The sequence below is a fragment of the Epinephelus moara genome, chromosome 9 (assembly GCF_006386435.1).
Source record: "Epinephelus moara isolate mb chromosome 9, YSFRI_EMoa_1.0, whole genome shotgun sequence".
Taxonomy (NCBI): Eukaryota; Metazoa; Chordata; class Actinopteri; order Perciformes; family Serranidae; genus Epinephelus; species Epinephelus moara.
In genome coordinates, this window is record NC_065514.1 from 35,672,050 (window position 1) to 35,694,503 (window position 22,454).

At 42.3% G+C, this 22,454-nt stretch overlaps 2 protein-coding genes across 6 annotated transcripts in view; both read left to right on the forward strand.

Annotated features, from left to right (window-relative positions):
* The window catches only part of dennd1a (DENN/MADD domain containing 1A), a 218,242-nt gene that overhangs the window by 139,758 nt on the left and 56,030 nt on the right, over positions 1-22,454 (forward strand). For all 5 annotated transcript variants that reach the window (XM_050052661.1, XM_050052664.1, XM_050052663.1 and 2 more), the window contains 2 exons: positions 11,318-11,419; positions 11,520-11,645. In XM_050052661.1, coding sequence (XP_049908618.1) covers positions 11,318-11,419; positions 11,520-11,645 — 228 coding nt within the window. The remainder of the gene's footprint in view (positions 1-11,317; positions 11,420-11,519; positions 11,646-22,454) is intronic.
* On the forward strand, positions 13,155-20,654 carry LOC126395328 (protein unc-13 homolog C-like). The gene is made up of 3 exons (XM_050052720.1): positions 13,155-15,153; positions 15,401-15,461; positions 17,388-20,654. Exon 3 carries the CDS (start codon positions 19,537-19,539, stop codon positions 20,455-20,457), a length of 921 nt encoding a protein of 306 aa, XP_049908677.1. The 5' UTR covers positions 13,155-15,153; positions 15,401-15,461; positions 17,388-19,536; the 3' UTR covers positions 20,458-20,654.

Genomic DNA, 22,454 nt, shown 5'->3' on the forward strand with positions numbered 1-22,454 from the left:
GGCTTCGGAACAACTCTGTGACCACTCTTGACTGGCCCAGCCAGAGCCCTGACCTAAACCCAATTGAGCATCTCTGGAGAGACCTGAAAATGGCTGTCCACCAACGTTCACCATCCAACCTGACAGAACTGGAGAGGATCTGCAAGGAAGAATGGCAGAGGATCCCCAAATCCAGGTGTGAAAAACTTGTTGCATCATTCCCAAGAAGACTCATGGCTGTACTAGCTCAAAAGGGTGCTTCTACTCAATACTGAGCAAAGGGTCTGAATACTTATGACCATGTGATATTTCAGTTTTTCTTTTTTAATAAATTTGCAAAAATTTCTACATTTCTGTTTTTTTCTGTCAAGATGGGGTGCTGAGTGTACATTCATGAGGAATAAAATGAACTTTTTTGATTTTAGCAAATGGCTGCAATGAAACAAAGAGTGAAAAATTTAAAGGGGTCTGAATACTTTCCGTACCCACTGTACAAACAACAAAACATAATACATACACCTCTGAAGCAACACAGACATCAGTCCACACAGTTATTAAAAAGGACTGTAGTCAATTTCTTCGTTCAGTCCTGGGTATATTGTAACCTGCATATGGAATATATAAAAGGTTTCTCTCTGCAATAATAATTTGAATCGATCACCACCTTGAATGTTCTTTTGGATGGTTTCTAGGCCTTCAACCATAAGGCTATCTGGAGCGCTGTTGTGTGCATTGTAAAAATGCTTGGTCATAGGATAACCCAAATTGGCCATAGGATAACCCAAATTAGCTTTTCTGAGCATACTTATGCTCAGAGACTCTGTCTTTCAACCATCTCTTAGTCCGACCTATGTAAAAACAACCGCAGGTACAGGATAAGTGATACACAACAAATGTAGTGTTACAGTTAATGAATGTTTTGATGTCATACACCTTGTTAGTCTTAAAGTCACTGAATTGCTTACATCCCTTTATATTAGTACAATGGTTGCATTTTTTTTTTGACAGAGAGATGACTAGGCACTAACTTATCCCGTAGTGTGGGAGCCCTCTTGAAACTGATTTTAGGAGGGACTGGAAAAACCTCCCTAAGAATAGGATCACTACTGATGAGATTCCAATTTGAGTGTATTATCCTTTTTATGGGATTTGCCAGTGAACTATAACCGGTAACAAAATAAGTCTGTTCTTGTCAAGGGGATTTTCTTTTATTTTTCTTTAAAAGTTCAAATCTAGAAATAGATTGGGCTTTTTTATGAGCATCCTCCTCATCAAGAGGTGTGTTCATAGGTAAAGCTGGGAATCCAGGAAATCTAGAGCAGACAAAGGAACAGACTTGCAGATATCTGTAGAAATGTTGCTTAGGTAGTGAGTTTTATATTTATATGAGAGCTGTTAAAAGGAGCAAATACATTATCAATATACAGATCCTTGAATCTGCAATAACCTCACCTGGACCAGAGTAAAAAAGCATCATCTACAAGGGAAGGTGGGAAAGCATGGTTTGAAGCCAGGGGAGCATAAATAAAGAATGCTTGTAAACCAAAATGGCGGTGGCAATCTCACAATAACATTTTTAGACAAGACAGAGGCTGCAGGAGCAAATGAGGAATGAACAATTGCCATAAGAGACACTGGTTTAACAGCATTAGACTCCATGGCAATCCAAACCGGAGGTGATATAAATGTGTTATAGCCCAGCCAGTAAAATTCTAATATTAGCAGCCCAATAGTAGAATCTAAAATTTGGTAAAGCCAACCCTCCAAGTGATTTGGGTTTTGTAAATATTGTTTGCACAGTCTCTGTGTTCTCTTAACCCACAAGAACTCTAAGATTAAACTGTCCAGTTTACGAAAGAACACCTGGGAGAGGAAGACTGGAAGACATGGAACAGATATGAGAACCGGGGAAGAACACACATTTTAACAGCATTGACTCTTGCAACTAATGACAGATTTAGAGGTAACCAACAATCAAAATGCTTCTGGGTTGTAAAATTAGCTTTGTAAAGATCTTTAAATTTAAGTGTGACCTTGATTCCCAGATGGGTGAAATTGTTGTGGGCAATTTTGAAGGGGAATTTATGTTGGGGAAATTGCTTAGCTCCATCATTTATAGTAACTATCTCACTTTTGCTGAGGTTCAGTTTGCATCCAGAGACCTGACCAAATGTTTCAAGAGTGGCCAAGGCAGCAGGGTTTGAAACAGGTTAGACAACAACAAAAGCAAATCATCGGCATAAAGGGAGACCTTAACATGTATTCCGTACCTGTAGATTCCAGAGTTAGCAGGGCGAATTGATAGCGGTTCAATGGCAAGGGCGAATAAAAGGGGACTTAAAGGGCAACCTTGGCGAGTGGATCGGTACAGGGGAAAATAGTAAGACTGCACTGGATTAGTTCTAACAGATGCCTTGGAAGATGAATAAAGAAATTTAATCCAAGTGATGACATTTTTACCTAGACCAAATTTCTTGAGACAGTAGAACAGATTCCATGTTCCACTTGATTCTGTCAAATGCTTTCTCTGCATCAAGAGAGTAGTCATCTGTAGTTCTGCCTGTGTCCGTCTGAATCTTAGGAATTTGATGAGATGAGGTAATCTGACGTAAGTGGTGTGCCAGCAGCTTAGTAGCCTTATCACCATGTTAGATAAGATAAGATAAGATAGCCTTTATTGTCATTGTACAGCCACCTATACAACAAAATTTTGGGTGCCACAACTGAAGGTGCATAAAAGAAAGAAAAAAAAACACGAGACAGGAGCATAACAGCATTACAACAAACAGTGTCATAAATAATAATAAATACATAAATAAAAACAGAATGTAGGCAGAATATTGTTATTGCACTTGTTCGTGAGGTAGTTTTAGTCTGACCAATATTGCACTGTTATCTGGATTGTTTTGGAATGTGGGTGTTAAGTGTCCTGACAGCCCAGGGGTAAAAGCTGTTCTTCAGTCTGTTGGTCCTGCTTTTGAGACTCCTGTACCTCCTTCCAGAGGGCAGCAGGCTGAGCAGGTGGTGTCCAGGATGAAGGTGGTCCCTGATGATCCTCTTTGCTCTGGAGAGGCATCGAGAGCTGGCAATGTCTTCCAGGGAGGGCAGAGGACAGCCGATTGTCTTTTCAGCTGACCTGATCACCCTCTGCAGCTTTTTTTCTCAGCTGCTGTGCAGCCAGCATACCACACAGTGATGGAATATGCCAGCACGCTTTTGATGATGGCTCCAGTTTATTCCTTCTGAGTACTCTCTGGAGGTGGAGTTGCTGCTGGGCCTTCCTCATCGTTGCTGTAGTGTGTGCCGACCAGGAGAGGTTCTCGGAGATGTGAGCCCCCACGAATTTAAAGGTGGTGACTCTCTCCACACAGTCTCCATTGATGAAGAGGTGATCAGGTTCAGCTTTTTGTCTCCTGAAATCCAGGACCACCTCCTTGTTTTTTTTTATGTTAAGAGACAGGTTATTTGTCACACACCACTCTGCCACCCGCTGCACCTCGTCCCTGTAGGTCGACTCGTCTCCTCCGGTAATGAGCCCCACCAAGGTGGTGTCGTCCGCAAATTTTATTATTGTGTTGGTGGGGTGGATGGGGGAGCAGTGATGGGTATAAATGGCATACAGGAGTGGGCTCAGCACACAACCTTGGGGAGAGCCAGTGCTGAGTGTGAGGGTGGAGGAGCTGTGGGTACCGATCTTGACAGGCTGTGGGTGGTTGGAGAGGAAGTCCTTAATCCAGGCGCAGGTGTTAGGGGGTCCAGAGCTGCCAGTTTATCTGTAAGGATGTCAGGGATGATGGTATTAAAGGCTGAGCTGTAATAGATGTTCATAGAAGGAAGAGCTTGTTCATAGAAGGAAGACCTTGTCTTTAATAGAAGCCCAGTGGTATACTGTGATGTAGGCACATCATATTTGGACTGTAAAGATGCACGTGCCTTATATATTTCAGGAGACTGAGAAGTGGCATATAGAGCATCAAGTTGGGAAAAACAATGAGCCAATGAAGCTAGTTTGTCTTTGCTGAGTTTTTTTCTCATGACCAGTATATGAGATTATTTAATAATAATAATAATAATAATAATAATACATTTTATTTAAAAAGGCGCCTTTCAACACACCCAAGGTCACTGTACAAAGCAAGTATGTATGGCATAGTCAATGTTAAAGTGCATAGGCCAGTTTGAACAGGTGGGTTTTGAGATGGGATCTGAAGGATGTTATGCTGTTGGACTGTCGAATGTGTGGAGGTAGGGAGTTCCAGAGCCTGGGGGGAGTGCAGCTGCAAGCCCTGGCACCCATTGTGCTGAGGCCTGAGGTGGGAATGGTGAGGAGACCAGCAGAGGAAGAGCGCAGGGAGGGGAGGGGGTGCACTTGTGGAGAAGGTCAGAAAGATAGGTGAGGGCTAGGTTGTAGAGGGCTTTGAAAGTGAGTAGAAGGTTTTTGTAATCAATCCGTTACTGAACAGGGAGCCAGTGTAGTTCAATGAGAATGGGGGTGATGTGGTTGGATGATTTGGTGCGGGTGATGATCTGGGCAGCAGAGTTTTAAACGATTTGAAGCCTGTTGATGAGTTTGGTGGGAAGGCCAGAGAGTACTGTGTTACAATAGTCATTACGAGATGTGACAAATGTTTGGACCAAGACTTCAGTGCTGGACTGGGACAGTGATGGGCGGAGTCTAGAAATGTTGCCTAGGTGGAAGAATGCAGTCCAGGTAATATTTTTTATGTGTGGTACAAATGAAAGAATGCTGTCCAGAATGACACAGAGGCTTTTGACGTGGCTGGAGAGGGCTACAGTGAAGTTATCAATGATGATGTGAGGGACGTACTTTGGATTTAGGCCAGGGTGCTTTTGGAACCAATGAGCAGGGCATCAGTTTTGCTTCCATTGAGCTTCAGGAAGTTCCTTCTCATTCAACTCCAGATGTCCTCAAGGCAGGTGGTGAGGGATGTGGGAGGAAGGGCAGTGGAGGGTTTAGTGGAGATGTAGACCTGTGTGTCGTCTGCGTAGCAGTGGAAATGAATACAATGGTGTCAGAGGATTGTGCCCAAGGGAATAAGGTAGATGATGAATAAAAGAAGACTCAATACTCACCCCTGGGGGGCACCCAGTGAAACAGCAGAACACCTCGACCTGCGGTTCCTCATCTGGACAAACTGTTGTCTGTCCCCTCTAATGTAGGCTTTATGGGTCTCCCACAAAATGGAACAGGAGACATCTGGGGTTATATTAGTATGCAAGAAAAAGTCAGTGTCTAGAGATGTAACCAACAAAATCCTCATTGGAGAGCAAACTTCTGCTAAATTGCCAAGGAGGTTGCGAGTCAGTGGAACTTTGAAAATAAATTTTTACAGTGACAGGTGCATGGTCAGAAATAAGTATTGCATCATAACTACAGTCAGAGACTGATGACAGTAGTCTATTGTCAGCCAAAAAGTAGTCAATCCAAGTGAAAGTATGATGAACATTTAAAAAAAAAAAAAAGGGAATATTCTTTTTTTGTAGGATTAAGAATTCCCCATACGCCAGAGACCAAGAACTCATTCAAAAAAGAGTTAATCAATTTGGCTAATTTTGAGGGTGCACAGGCCTTGGGAGAGATGCAATCAAGTTTTGGGTCAAGCCAGCAATTAAAGTCACCCCCAAGAATCAAGTGGTGGGTAGACATATCTGGAAGCATTGAAAACAGTCCCCTAAAGAAGGCATCATCCCAGTTAGGGGCGTAAATATTGGCTGAAACTTACCGTCTGGATCAGAAATAATATAGGAATAAATTAAAGGGTCAGATTTGTGAATAAGAATAGTTGCATCCCTTGATTTGCATTTAAAAGTTGAATGGTAGGCTTGTCTATCCAACCACTTTTTAACCTAGAGCAGTCAGCAGCTTTAAAATGAGTCTCCTGCAAGTAAACCACATGAGCCTCAGTATGATGAAGATATCGCAGTACTTTGCTGCACTTTATGGGATTGTTGAGACCTTAACAAGTTGTTTATCTCCCCCCTTCATACCTGGACTATTCTTAATAATTAAGTGAGATGGTGAAAAGCAGAAAAATAACAATCGTGTGCACCAGAACTGACTGAGAAAAAAAGGGAGAAAAAATAAAAAAGAGAGAGACAAAATACAAGGATTAAAGTGGAAACGTAAACCATCAAGCCCAAAAAGGGCCCCCACAGAATCACCCCCCACCCCAGTGGCAGAAGCGTCACAAGAACAGAGACGCATGCCAAAGACCAGAACAAACAAACAGCTGGGCTATCTAGTAGCATAGCTAACATTCAATTACTAATCTAGGCATCTCGAAGGAAATGTGACAAATCTTTACTTTAAACTTTTAAACTTTAACTTAAAGTGCAGTCTTTTTTTAAAAAAAAGATCATTACAACATTACAGTGAGTGAGGTTTCAGATTCTGCCCAGACAAGCAGCGTGGGGCATACAATATTAACATTTTTTAATAAAGGAAATGAATAGTCCATCAGGGCTTAACAAGTCATTCATTAGTCATTTTTATATATCAAAACAACAAAGCACAGTTAGAGATGTCCTTTACAGACAGAATAAGATTGACTACAAGCAAGTATAGAATAATTACTAGGCTGACGAAATGAGTGACAAAATGGTTTCAGAATCCGCTAAGCCAGTCAACATGGAGCTTGAGACAATAACGTTTCTCACTAAACCTGGACAGGAAACTATGTGGCAGGTGGGTTAACAGTTCAGCCCCTCGGTTTCAGAGTCTGTTCAAACAGTCAGCAGGGAGCATACAACAATAACATAACCTAAAAAATAAAACTCCTATGGGCTTAGCAAGTCAGAAATAGGCACTTATGGACTGAACTTAACATAAGAGTCGGGGATATTCTATACAAAAGACCCCAAAGCAGATATATTGGCCACTGGACTAATTAAAAGTTAGAGTGCCAAAATGGGTTACCTTTCAGCCTAAACTATGAGGCTGCGGTAAGCCCCTTTTTTATGTTTTCATTCACAAAGGCTAAAGCATACTATCATGATCTGGCACCAGATTCAGGCAGCGAAGATTAAGAAAAGGGACCTGCATGTAATATTTTTAAATCTTGCAAATGCATTTGGTTCAGTACCGCATAGCCTCATTTGGAGTGTGTTTGACTACTTCAAAGTGCCACAGGTAGTTGTTAACTTGGTGAAAGCATACTTTCAGGATATTAGGTTGTGTCTAAGTACGGCAGGTTTCACAACAGGTTGGCAGAGGCTAGAAATAGGCATCATGGCAGGGTATACAATTTCTCCATTAGCATTTACTATGGCAATGGAAGTAATCATCAGGGCTTCTAAGTGGGTGGTTGGTGGGGAGAGACAGCAGAACAGGTTGCATCTTCCACCAGTTAGGGCTGACATGGATGACACGACACTGGTGACCACAACAATGCCATGTACAAAGAGGCTACTAGAGAAGGTAAATAAGAACTTGAAGTGGGCCAGCATGAAGATCAAGCCTAGTAAGTCTAGAAGCATCTCGATATGTAGAGGGAAGTTAAGTGATAGGAAGTTTTTCATAGATGATGAGGAAATCCCAACAATTAGGGAAAAGTCTGTTAAGAGCTTAGGTAGGTGGTACAATGTAGAGTTGAATGATAAGGAACAGGTGGTGAAATTTAAAAAAGATGTGGCTGAAGGATTGGATAAAATAGATAAATCAGAACTTCCAGGAAAGTTGAAGCTGTGGTGTTTGCAATTTGGGCTATATCCTAGGTTAATGTGGCCATTGTCAGTTTATGAAATTCCAGTATCCGTTGTGGAGAGAATTGAAAGGTCGGTTAGCTCTTATATTAGGATGTGGTTAGGCGCTCCTAGGTGCCTAAGTAGTGTTGCATTGTATGGAAAAGGGATACTTCAGCTGCCAGTATCTAGTTTAACAGAGGAATTTAAATGTAACAAGGTCAGGACAGAGCTCTTGTTATCTGGGAGTAAGGACGTGGTAGTTAGGAGTGTGGTTCCAAATCCAACCAAGGGGAGGAAGTGGAACCCAAGATAGGCAGTTCAGAAGGCAGATGCAGCTCTTCGGCATGCAGAGATTGTAGGTAATGTTCAGTTTGGCCGGGGAGGCCTGGGGCTTGGCTCAGGCAAACCGGTATGGAATAAAGCAGGTCTCAAAGATAAAAGAAAGCTGGTCGTGGAACAGATACGTAGACAGGACAAGATATTAAGGGGTGCAAAGGTAGTGGCCCAGGCTAAACAGGGACAGTGGTTGAATTGGGAAAGTGTAGAGAAGAGGAAAATTAGTTGGAGGAACCTGTGGAGTATGGAGGAGAATTGTATTAGATTCCTGGTAGGGGCTACATACGATGTGTTACCAACCCCCCAGAACCTAAAACTGTGGGTAGATGGGGACCCATCATGCCCATTGTGTTCAGGTACCGCAACCGTAAAGCATATTTTGTCAGGCTGTAAAGTTAGCTTGTCACAAGGCCGATATACATGGCGACATAACCATGTGTTGAAATGTTTAGCTGCAGGCATCGAAGGGAAATGAAGACAGGTAAATTCAGACGGTTTTAAGAATAGGAGTTTAGCAATTCAGTTTGTCTGTGAGGGGGAGAAATACATAAGGGATAAGTTAGTAAGGAGGCAAGGGTGTGGCCGCCTAGAAGGTGCTTGTGATTGGGAAATGCAAGTAGATTTATGGGGAAAGCTTGTTGTTCCCCAGGAAATAGTTTGTACCAAGCAGAGGCCTGACATAGTGTTGTGGTCAGTGAGTCAACGGATAGTTTATTTCATTGAGCTGACAGTTCCTTGGGAAGACTCAGTGGAAGAAGCCTATGAAAGAAAAAAGCTTAGATATGCAGACTTAGGAGCAGAAGCTGAGCAGCGAGGATGGAAGACTAGGATTTGTCCAGTGGAAGTGGGGTGTAGGGGATTCATAGCAAGATCAGCTGTCTCGCTCCTGGGGGAACTCGGAGTGCGGGGACAGAGTTTGAGGAAGACAGTGAGGGAAATGTCAGATGAAGCAATTAAATGTAGCCAGTTTATCTATAAGAGAAGAAATAATGTCAGTTGGGGGCCAGCAGGGGGAACTACTAAGCAGGGCACATAACTCCTTGAGATCAGGTGGAGAGATCCACTTCCTCTCAGGAGGAAATCCAGGAAGAGGAAGTATTTAAGTGTGGGAGTGGCCTATTTGAATCCATTTTGTTTGAGGCCATGCGGCAAGGTGAGTGTGCTTGCTGATCCTGTAAGTTCATTTAGCTCCTTTAACTTTAGCTTATATTGTAGTTATGCTATGTAGCGTGTGAAATAGAGTATGGTGAATGTGCTAGGAAAGGTAGTATCAGCACTGCTTCTACCTGGAGCTCGCATGTACGGAGCTTGGGTTTGGTTGAAGGTGGCAGTGCTGTTTGGGCTGAGAAAGCCATGTGTAAGTAAGGTAAAGGAGGTTATTGGGTTGGTGCGGGGAGCACTTAGTACTTAGCACTTAGAACTACTAAGCAGAGTACATAACTCCTTGAGATCAGGTGGAGAGATCCACTTCCTCTCAGGAGGAAATCCAGGAAGAGGAAAGGTTATTTAAGTGTGGGAGTGGCCTATTTGAATCCCTTTTGTTTGAGACCATGCTGCAAGGTGAGTGTGTTTGCTGATCCTGTGAGTTAATCTGTCTCCTTTACCTTCAGTTTATATTAGAGTTATGCTATGTAGCGTGTGAAATAGAGTATGGTGAATGTGCTAGGAAAGGTAGTATCGGCACTGTTTCTACCTGGAGCTCGCATGTACGGAGCCTGGGTTTGTTGAAGGTGGCAGTGCTATTTTGGGCTGAGAAAGCCATGTGTAAGTAAGGTAAAGGAGGTTATTGGGTTGGTGCGGGGAGCAGTGAAACCTGGCATTAGGGGAGTGTCTCTGGGATGCCAGAGATCACTGTCTAGCCTCCTGGAGGTTTCGTGGGACCAACTAGACGAAACACTGGTGAAAGGAGGTTCCCACCCGATGACCCCAAAGACATGTTAGTTATCACTGCTCACTGGTCTTAAGCCTTGCCATAATAGCTTATCATAGGGCTTAGGAGGTTATTCACTGAGTGCTGATCCTTTCTCGAGAGCACAAACTTCTTGTGTTTATTTGAACATAAGAGTCGGGGATATTCTATACAAAAGACCCCAAAGCAGACATATTGGCCACTGGACTAATTAAAAGTTAGAGTGCCAAAATGGGTTACCTTTCATTCTGAACTATGAGGCTGCAGTAACCCCCTTTTTTATGTTTTCATTCACAAAGGCTAATGCCAAATCAGGGTCCTCAAACCTGTGAGACTGTCCGCTGGGGAATGAGATACACAGCACAGTGGGGTAGAGAAGCCCGAACTTCACATTTGGACATGATTGGAGCACTTTCTTCACCTTAATGAAACCAGCCTGTTTCTTCATGACGGCAGAAGTAAAGTCGGGGAAGATGGAGATCACCCTGCCCCTGTAGGTCAGAGGAGAAAGTTCCCTTGCCCGCCGAAGTATTAGGTTCTGAGACAAATTCACCATGGCAATGAGCGGTTGCAGAATGTCTCTGTCCCTGGGCATGGCTCGCAGGGCAAGATGCGCCTGATCCAAAGTGGGTTTGCTTCGAGCTTAAGCAGGATCTGTAGAAGCTGTGCTGTAAAATCCGTTGGTTGGGCTCCCTCCGACCTTTCTGGTATGTCCACAATCCGTATATTATTTCAGCGTCAGCGCGCCTCAAGATCCTCATATTTCTTGGACAGATAGTCAGCCAAAGTGGTCAGTTTGCAAACTTCAACTTTGAGGTCGGCTAGTTGGCTGCTATGGCTGTAAGCCAAGCGTTCAAGGTCTGCAATAGACTCCTTGAGAGCTCCCAGTTTGCTCTCGAGGGGTGAAATAGCCACTGTAATCTCTCTCTTGACAGATTCAGCAATAATGGAGTCAAGCTTGTTAACAATATCAGTGCACATTTTGTTCATTATCGACTTGATACTGGAAGGCAGGGCTTCATTAGCATCGGGCGACTTCTCGGGAGAATCAGGGAGGTCACGTTCAGGCGATGTTCGAGGCTCTCCGCGGCCTCCTTTGGGTAAGTCTGATTTTGCATGGCCAGACATTGTAAATGAGTCCAGCAGTATGGTAAAGAATAACCGCAGTTGTTGCTAACCGAATTTATAACTCAGAGTTGTTCAGAAAACAGCTTTGCCCAAGTATATGTTTTTAGTATATTTTAAAGGCACATTCCTCGGGAGAAGCCACCAAACACGTCCTACATGTTGCGCGGTCAGTAGCCCCCCCCCCCCACAACAGGTTTTAAGTTGCATAGTATCCACCTGTCTGACGAGCAACTTTATTGATTCTGTTTCTGTTGCTTGTAGAAAGTTCGAGGGATGGCTCTGGATGATGTGGTGGTCCTGAACGTGGACACAAACACCCTGGATACACCCTATGATGACCTCCAAAGCCTGCCCAATGATGTGGTGAAGAACTACTGACAGTACACAATGTGTAAAGTTTTTTTTATTATGGATGTTAACAGATAAAAAAGTGTTCTAATGACTGTGACTCCATGTCCCACAGGTCTCATCTTTGAAGAGTCGTTTGAGGAAGGTTTCAACAACAACTGGGGACGGTGTGGCTCGAGCCTTCCTTAAGAGTCAGGCGGCTCTGTTTGGCAGCTACAGAAACGCTCTGCAGTTTGAGGCGGTGAGTGTATACTGCAGACCAGAGACATGAAGGATGCCGGGAACAAAGAAAGTGATTGAGTTGATCACTTTGATTTAGAGCTCTGCGATATTGTTTATAAATAATGTCTTGATATTTTAGGCTATTTCGTGATATACACATTTTTTTCTGAAATGACAAACAAGTAATTCTCAAATAGTGGCCCAAGACAGACTTTTTAGATATATGTGGTTCTCACAGGACAGGGATGCTACATATGATGATGATCTTATAGAATATGAAGCATTGCTGTAGATACCTAACAGTATATAAAGAAGTTAAATTTAACACAACCTTAAACATCTACAGCACATCCATCATCAGATATAATAGTAAAACACTGACAGAAAATTTTACTCCAAAATGACTACTTTATGTAAATTTGGCTATGATACCTTCATACTTTATCGATAGTAAGGTTTAGGATGCAAAGGTTTTTCATGTAGTGGAGTATTGTCAATGTGGGGTTTTGGTATTGTTGCTCAAGTAATGAAGCTGAACACTTACTCCACCTCTGGTTAGCACCCCCACAGCCTAACTGCACCTGTGTGTTACTGGCTACTGTCTGGATACTGCCTGCGCCTTTAAGGGAGGTGGCCCTGTGGGTGTGTGTGAAGGAATCTAGCGGGTTTGTTATCTGCACCGGTGACAGCTGTGGCCGAAGGCATTATGTTTTTAGGTTGTCCGTCCGTTAGAGTTGGGCGGTATCCAAATTTTGTTACCGTTTTGTAACCTTCCCCACATTTTCCTGGGGTATACGGTATTACCGTGACTAATTAAAAATCACGTTGAAGGGCTCAGAGGGAGTCGCCAAAATGTCGGCTTGTGCCTATACCTTTCAGAAACAGAATAGCAAACACTACATAGGCCTAAGAATACTGAAAAAATAACAACAGAACATGTACAACATTAACAACTTTTATTAACAAATATTTTAAAAATTGCAAATGCAGCAGTCAACTAAACAGAATGAAATAACAACAAATTGTCTGTGGGCTACAGTCCACTTCCAAAAAAGTAACAATAAATAACAAAGGCAGTAACGATAGTGTGTGCTATACAGCATATCCTCAGACCGCAACAGGTACTGTCCGATGGTTTATTTTTAGAACCTATCAACATAAATCAAATAAATTAAAAGCACAGCTCTACGGCATCCAGTACTAGGGCTCATCAAATTAGAAAAACAGAACAATAAATAACAAGGTATACCCGAAAATGGACATATATAATCCTATCCTGAGAAGCAACGGGAAATACTGTTAGCTGGTTTATTTTTAGAGCCTACCCTTAGTTTGAAAAGTTCACCCTCTCCAAGTCCGAACTTTTCTGTCCGTCAGAACAGGCTACTCCTCATTGAAAATGAAATAAAAACAAAGTATAATGATAACTATAGCAGCATCCTATGCTTCAAAACTATTCAAGGGTTTTCGCCAGAAAAACCAGCATGTTTACTTTTTCCAGCTGGAGCAGGGCACGTAGTGGATTGACAACTTTGGCCACGGTGCTGAACACCCGCTCTGATGGAGAGCTCGTGGCACAAATGCACAGGTACTTTCGGGCAGCCCTTGACATCAGAGGAAAACGCCTGGCTCCATCACATTTCCACCAGAGAAGGAGGTCTTCGTCTCCCTGAATAACAGGCTCGCAACAACAGGCAGTTATCTCTGCTCCTGCTCGCTCCTGTATGGTGCCGACCGGACCTGCCGCCGCATCGGCTTTTCTTTGAAGGAGACTGCACATAGTCATCTGTTTTTGGGTGGTGCATTCTTGTGAGCAAAGTATCTCAAGTAGGCCTTGAAGGAGTTTCCTCAAATTTGGCACAAATGTCCACTTGGAATAAAGACTGAACATATTAGAATTTGGTGGTCAAAGGTCAAGGTCACTGTGACCTCACAAAACATGTTTTTCGCATAGCTTAAGAATTCATGTGTCAAAGGTCAACTTCGTGACATCATAATGTTCTTCATAAAACACTTTTCTTGCCATTATACAATGTCATATCTCAGGAACAGAGGGGGAGACATTTGGTCACGTACTGAATTGGTGACACTCTTATTGGGTGTTCATCTTGAAACTGTGCTTATTGTATAGATCTTCTGTGCTGCTGGGGGGGAAATGGGCATGAAGCATCCATGTTTTCACAGACATGGATGTCAACTGTTAGGTGTAGTTACGTTACTTTCATCAGCCATGAAGCAATGTGTAGATAAGGCTGCAGCTCAGTGCAGAGTGCAATGCGTCATACTCTCAGGGTCCCCACAGTCATGAAATTCCTGGAAAAAATATGGAATTGGCTCAAGAGAGAGAAAGACCCTGGTCGTGCTGGATGTAAGGTCTGTGTAAAATCATTTGATGTTAGCAACATGGGGGAAGCGGCGCTCACCATGCCAAAGGAAAGAAACATTTAGACAACCAAAAGACGGCTGAACACTGATCAACACAACCTACCCTCAACCAATATGCTGCCTCAAATGATGTGCTATCGGCTGAAGTGATATGGACTCTAAAGTCAATGGATTCGCATTATTCGTACAGTTCATGTGCCAACACAGGCGCAGTTTTTCGAGCCATGTTCCCCGACAGCGAAATAGCATCTAAATTTAGTTTAGGGGAAACAAAGTCTGCGTACCTCCCAACATTTGGCATTGTGCCCTACTTAAAATCACTACTGGTCAGAGAAGTGTCCAGGCAGGCTGGTTATGTAATGATGTTTGACGAAAGCTTGAACAAAGCTCTGCAACTCAAACAGACAGATCTGCACATACGAATTTGGGACGGTGGGGAGGTGAAAACCCGCTATGTAGGCTCTGAGTTTTTTGGACACGCAACTGCCCAGGACATTGTAGATCGAATGCCATCTATACTCTCTGAAACGGGAATGAAGAATCTCGTGCAGCTGTCAATGGACGAACCCAACGTAAATTGGAAGGTTTTCGATTTACTTCAATCTGACCTGGTCCAAATCAACAAATCTCTACTGAACATCATGTCATGCGGACTGCATACTCTCCATAACGCCTTCCGAGACGGATACAAGGCAAGCGGATAGGAGGTGGACCATACCCTCTGTAGTCTGTATTGGCTCTTCAAAAACAGCCAAGTGTGTTGAGAAAACTTCGTAAACTTCACAGGTAATGTATTTTATATTATATTATATGCTATAGCCAGTTTTGCACAATATCTATGCTGTGAATGTAATGTGTTGATTGTTGTTGTAATGTAGGCTATTGAAATTATTAATAAAGTCCTTTAAAACTCGCAGGCTGCAACACACCCATGCTGAAATTCTGCCGGCACCGATGGGTTGAAAATGTGAAGGTTTGTGAGAGAGGGCTGATGCTGTGGCCTCGTGATGAACTACATCGATGCAGTCTCACGAGGAGAGTTACCGCAGCCAAAGATCAAATCTTTCCAAGAGATCAAGACGGCCTGTGCAGATCTACTTTTCCCAGTGAAAACGGCAGTATTCCAGAGCATAGTCAAGCAGGTCTGCACGTTTTAATATTTTACTGTTCTAAATTTGTATTCGGTTTTAAGAATTTTTATTCTATTTTGCTTCATTTTTAATTTAATTACTTTACCCTGATTGTTTCTTTTAAATCTGTTCTCACTGTTTATATGATTTATGTTTTTATCCATCTCTTTTATGTTAAGCACTATGTGATGCATTTACTTGTATGAATGGTGCTATATAAATAAAGTGACATTGACAGGTCACCCCTTTCCTCGTCCAGTACCAGACCGACAAGCCAATGCTACCATTCATGGGTGAGGACGTGTACCAGCTGCTCAAAGGTAATAATAATTATGTATTTGCCCCTTCTATATCATTTCAACCGATAGTAATGTTAGATAAACGGCCACCTTATTTTATACAATGAGGTGGCCAAAATAATAACACATGCAGTAGCGGCTCGTGGTGAAATTGGGAGGGAGGGCTAACGCATTAGGCCTATGGTCTATACTGATCAATAGTTCAGCTGCAGCAACAGTAACATCACACCGAGATACAGTACCAGGTTACAGCAACAATGCAAAACTAGAAAATTAGGCTAACTACAAAAATGTTCTCTCTCTCTCTCTCTCTCTCTCTCTCTCACGCATGTGCGCGCTCCTTGTGCTCCTTTAATAAGAGGTTAGGGCTTGGGCCTACCTTATTTGAAGAGAAGCTCACAACGACGGCCTTTCTGAGATGCAAACAGGTTAATCACCAAGTCATTTAAGTCCGATGATTTTTGGATGAGGTCCCGCTCGATAGACAGCATTTAAAATAATCCACCTCGTTCAGCATGATGCTAACGCAATTCGCAAGACTCAACGCTCACTCTCCCACTACAGTAACAGCGGGCAGGCCCTCACTGTACTTTCACGCACTCTCATTGGCCAAAAGTCAGTGGCCTGGGCTGAATTCAGTTAGCCCAACTGGACAGTAAATCAAGGGGGCTTGTCACGATAAATCCTGCGTTTTTGTGACTATTTTAGTACTGTTGCTGCTATAGGTTCCACCAAAAACAATCAGTTCTAAAGTTCAATAACTAATACTTTAATATTTTCTTCAATTTAATAATTTTCTCGTCTTTATTGTAAAAGATAGGCAAGGCTTAGCCCTGCTAGCCCATTTATACCAGCCGTCTCTGAACACATGGTTGTACAATGGGAGTACCCCGTGGGTGGTAGCACTTGGGTTGAATAGAGAGATTTATTGCAGAGCTGTTGTATTAGAATGCATTGGTTTTGCTAGTACCTAATGAAGTGGCCAACAAAACATCAAAACGAAAAAAACCTTGACCGCGGTAGATGTGGTTGTCTGTGAAGCGCAGTCAACCGGTAACCGCGACAGCCCTACTTCCCATCCACTTGCCTTGTATCCGTCTGGCCAGGGAGTGTACATGTTCCTACATACACTGACATCAGTATTTAAAGGTGGACCTGTCCTAACATTATTTTCCAAAACTAATTAGGAATAGGAATATTAATAGGAAACACTGCATGAGAAAAATGAATAACATGACTGAAAGAATGTTGTACTGGCCTTGCAGCGCATGTACTTATGCCCAGCTAGACAGCCAGTTAACAGACAAAGTCCCCCAATAAAAACTACAAGGCTTGACTTTTCTTGTGTTTTACCGGTCTTCTTTGTTTATTTGCTTTTTGCTTTTTTCTTTGTAAAACTGAGAAACATAGCAGAAACAAGAACATAGATTTGCATTACATAAAACACATCACTATGAGTCATCAATCAATCAATAACTGAACAGAGCTACAGCCTGTTGCTAGCTAGCGGAGCACATATTCTACAAAAATAATCACATTAATCTCCACTCTGATATTTAAAATAAAAACACAAACGTCTACTAATGTACAGAGTATTACAGAATAATTCACAGAATACTTACAGATAAATATTCTCCAAGGCTGAAGCGCAGAAAACTCTCAGCATAACATGAATGTGGCTGTCTGCCTGGCCTGTGTGTGCTCGAGCAAGATGCAGGCCAAACTAACTACAAAGAGTAGCAGAGCTGAAAATGAAAGTAAGAGCGCTCACTCTGACGCTACTTCTGAAACCAAAAAACAGAGCTCTCACTCTGATGCTACTTCTGAAACCAAAAAACAGAGCGCTCACTCTGACGCTTTTTAAAGGCAGCACAAATGTTACAATTATCTATGATGACCTAGTCAGCAATCACTAAATATTTATCTTCTGCTTTATTCTGTCTGCAGGGCTCATGGACCGTTTCATCAAAGAGAAGACCATGAAAGAGGCAGCACTCAGCAAACTTAAAAGTCAGAAGAAGATCTCAGAAAGAGTGGTGCTTGAGATAAAAAATGGATTGTAAAACTTTCCTCATTGCACTCCTGCACAAGCTTGTTCACAAGATGCCTGTGCAATACCCCGTTGTTCAAAGCATGCAGTGCCTAGATCCTAGACAAATGGTTGCCAACAAAGAACAGTGTGTGAACAAAATGAAAGAGTCCTGCAAACCCTTGTCAGTGCAAATCAAGTGAAAGAATCAGTTTGTGACGATGTCTTGACAGAGTACAGGGCATTCTGTGATTTTGCTCTGGTGACTCCAGGGTTCAGAGAATTTAACCCCACCTCAGATAGAGTATACACTGTTTTATGAGACCATGGGCTCTAGCACTGAATTCAGAAACCTCTGGGAGGTGGTGAAGGTGCTTCTTGTGATGTCCCATGGACAGGCAAGTGTAGAGAGGGGGTTTTCTGTTAATAAAGAAGTTGAGGTAGAGAATCTGAAGGAACAGTCTTTGGTGGCACAGAGACTTATCATTGACCACATTAGGGCAGTTGGAGGAGTGCGTAAAGTTCAGATCACAAAAGAACTGCTTATATCAGCTGCAGGTGCAAGGCAGAAGTATTGTGCCTACCTTGATGAGCAAAAGAGAGAGAAGCAGAAAGACGCTTGCCATGAAAAGAAAGTCTCTCATGGAAGAATTGGATGAACTAAAAAAAAAAAGAGAGCTAGAGTTGAGGCTGATGCCACCGCCCTAGAGAAAGCTGCAGATGAGTATGTGAACAAGGCAGAGACCACTCGCAAACTTACCTTTATTGCAGTGTATAACAGCCTGCACCGTTCAGCCAAAGAAAGAAAGCAAGTCTTCTTGACATTAAAGAGCAAATCAATGAGAAACTAAAAAAAATAAAGAATGAGTAGACACAGTTTAAGACTGTTCAAAGCAAACACTTATGTTCTTTTTTTAACATATATTTTTTTAACATATATATTTTTTATCTTAATTTTATTTTTTTATGAAGCATAGTGCACTGTGATATTAGGTTTTACTCTCAAAATGTTGTATCGCCTAATGCTGTGAGGCCTTGATTGCCGTTTATCTTGTGGTGCTCTTGTACCAGAAACCCAGACTAATTTATTTATTTTATTGATTCCTTATTTAAACGGGGAAGCCAACCCTGAAGCACAGTGGCCTACTTAAGTTACACTTAATGCACAAATGTTTTTTTTGTAATTGTTGAATATCTGATTGTCTCAGAATAAATATCATTATTTGTTACCTCTTCAGTGTTTTCAATTTTTGAGCATTTAAATGCTGTAGCACTTGGTTAATTGTTGTTGTTACCAGTCAATGCTACATTCACTAGCCAATGCATGATTAATATGTACAAATACAAGAATATGGGCGCCCTAGGATAGGTGCGTGATGGACACAACATCCCTTCCATTCCCTATGCCACATTTTTACTACATTGCTTAGGCCATAGCAGTAGCACACTGGAGAGGCTCATTATTGCGCTCTATGGTCGCTATTATAGGTCTCATCTATTATAAATTAAGTCATGGAAATTTGGTAAAATATTATGGAAAAGTTATGGAAAGGTTTTGAAAAATCATGGGTAAAAAAAAAGTGTGGGAACCCTGTACTCTGAAAACTACGCCCACCAGAGGGGAAAATTGTCAGCACTACAGTATGCAACTGAGGGCTGAAACGCTAACAGAGTGTCTGTACCTAGCTAAAAACATTAGATTTTAGCATGTCGAAGGACTATTCTAACACCTTATGTCTACCAGGGAGGAGAGTTATATCTACATTTTGTTAAGCCAAATTAGCAAAATGCTTGCTGCATGTAGGCATACTGAGTGTCAGGATTCCTCAGTTTTCTCCTGAGGAGTGTGCCTGTGAGGGAGGAGGATGAGCCTGTGATCGCGAGAGCCCACCAGACGAGTGCGAGAACCAAGATGACGGTGCCTGGCTGCTAGACTCCACACACAACTTCCACTTCTTTCCACAAAATAAACCCCTTTTCTGCACTTCACACTCTGGATTATCACAACCACCCGACCTGGAAGACCTTGAGGATTTCATCGACGCATGCTTTTACCAATTCTGCACCATGAGCGACACACAGCCAGACCGTGAGCAGGACCGCAACTCATCCACACCACACACCAAGAGGTTCAGACCATTCGACTCCATTCACATCTCTCCGCACAAAACATGCTGTGCTGAAGTCAGTGATATCCTCATTTCCATAAACACCAATCTCTCAGGACTAGATGCGCGCATAGGACTCATCGAAATATTACACAAAGAATTTCAACATCTCCGTGAAAGCCACGAGTTCAGCCAGCACCAAATAGAAACAGTCACCAAAGAAAACAGACTCCTCCACACCTCCGTCAACATGCTCAATACTCGGCTCAACCCTGTCGCAAAACAAAACAAGGAAATGAAAGAAACCATACTCGATTTACAGTCATGCAGCATGAGGGACAATCTTGTTTTTTCCGGCATCCCAGAACGCACACAGGACGACAGCCCCGAACAGCTAATTCAGGACTTCATGACCACTCACCTCAAAATCTCCCTGCACATTGTAAAAGATATCACATGCCACCGTGTACACCGCATCGGACCCAAAAACCCTGCAAACAAACGCCCCCGTCCCATTGTGGCAAAATTCGAACACTTCAAACACAAACTACATGTACAACGTCACTGCAGGCAACTTAAAGGCACGGGCCATGGACTAAACGATCAGTTCCCCCAAGAAATACTGGACAGACGCAGTTTTTTTTTTTTTTTTTTTTTTAAGATTTTTTGGGGGGGCATTTTCAGCCTTTCATGGATAGGACAGACAAGTGTGAAAGGGGGAGAGAGAGAGAGAGGGAGTGACATGCAGCAAAGGGCATGGTCGCCAAGACCAAGCGATTTTGGTCTTGGCGATGGTTGGCGGCTGAAACATCCATCTGCAAAGAATTCTCTTTCTTTTCACCAGGTCATCACTCCTACTCCCGCATTGACTTCTTTTTAACCAGCAACTCAATTATATCCCAAATCTCAGACATACTTATACACCCCATCATCATTAGCGACCATGCTCCTGTCTCCTTCACCTGCAATATCACACATTCTCACAAACTATTCAACAGATGGAGATTTAATACGTCTTTACTTGAGGAAAACTTCACATACAGTAATAAATCTGGAAAATACCTGGCCAACCAAATCAAACAAAACAAAGAAAAAACAACAATTACAACGATTGTGAACTCAGCAGGGAAGCTTGTACATACACCTCAGGAAATGAATAAGACTTTTCAAGATGTTTACTCCAACTTATACTCATCAACACACAAACCAAACCCAAAAGACATAGACACCTTCCTACGCAATATTCATCTGCCTCAGCTCACAGTAGACCAAGTTACTACTCTGTATCAACCATTTACAATTACAGAACTCCACCAAGCACTCAAACTCATGGCCAACACTAAATCACCAGGCCCTTACGGCTTCCCTGCTGAGTTCTATAAACACTTTTGGAATATTTTAGCCCCCATATTTAATAGATTAACAGCCGAAATTAAGCAACAATCCAAACTTACCATAGACATGAACACTGCTACAATCACTCTTTTACTAAAACCTGATAAAGACCCCACCTCCCCCTCCAGCTATCGCCCCCTGTCTCTCATCAACACAGATATCAAAATCATCAGCAAAGCCCTAGCATTACACAGTCATCCATCTATAATCCACTCAGACCAAACTGGCTTTATGAAAGGAAGACAATCAAATCAATCAATCAAATAACCTACGCAGACTCATTAACCTAATCCATTACTCATCACACACAAACCCACCAACAGCCATATTATCACTGGACGCAGAAAAGGCATTTGATAGGGTAAATTGGGAATTTTTATTTTCTACACTAAAACAATTTGGGTTCGGTGAATCATTTATCCACTGGGTGAGGATTTTGTATACATCACCAATGGCCACTATCACCACTAACAGAATAATATCACAACATTTCACTTTGCACAGGGGCACTAGACAAGGTAGCCCACTCTCTCCATCTTTGTTCGCAATATTTATCGAACCACTTGCAGCAGCCATCCGTCACAATATTGTAGGGGAAATACCTCTTTGAGAACATTTGCACTCGTAATAAAATTTTGGGGCACCACCCTCCTAATGAGGGAAGCGGCTAATCAAATTAATAACTCCGTAAGTCACTTATTAATTCGTCAGAACGCTTATCAATAATGAATTAATCTCAATATCTGGGTTATGAATTCTCTATACAGTGATCTCAGCTCCTGTCCAAAAGATATATACACAGACAACGACTTGGCGATAAATGAAGATTTATTTAAGCTAAATATGTAACAACTGAATAAATGAATAGCAAATGATAATTATATGACACAACACCAGCCTTATATCCATGGATTCCCTGAATGTAGCTGCATCACGTGTCCATGGCCCCGCCCACTTCCGCCTACTTTTTTTTCCCCACCAAAAATTGCAAAAACTGCAAATGTGTGTGTATATATATGTGTATATATNTATATATATATATATATATATGTATATATACATACATATGTGTTTGGGATACAGGTCATAGGAAATTGCAGATTAAATAGTCAACTGAACCCATTAAGAAGAGCAGACAGAGTTTTTGTGAATTTGATAGTACGATTGCTTTATTGAAAGTACAGTAGTACCATTGCCAATAGTGGGAAAAGGTTGGTTGAGGTTGGTTCAGGCTTCCCTTTCATTATAGTGTAGCTGGCTGTTCTGGTGTTTCTGTCGAGCGAGCTCGTCCCTGTGCGTCTCTGTTAGCATAACAATTGACCCCGGTCTCCCCTAGCTACACTCACGAACACACAGACACACAATCTCCCCTAGCTACACTCACGAACACACAGACACACAAAGTTGAGGGGTATGGGGCAACTTCCCACACACACATACACCTACACAACATGGCAATTGGTTAGCTTGTCAATGTGACGT

What these genes read in the sequence shown, in the direction of transcription:
- LOC126395328 (XM_050052720.1), top strand. Translation starts at nt 19,537, where the DNA reads ATGAGCGACACACAGCCAGACCGTGAGCAGGACCGCAACTCATCCACA.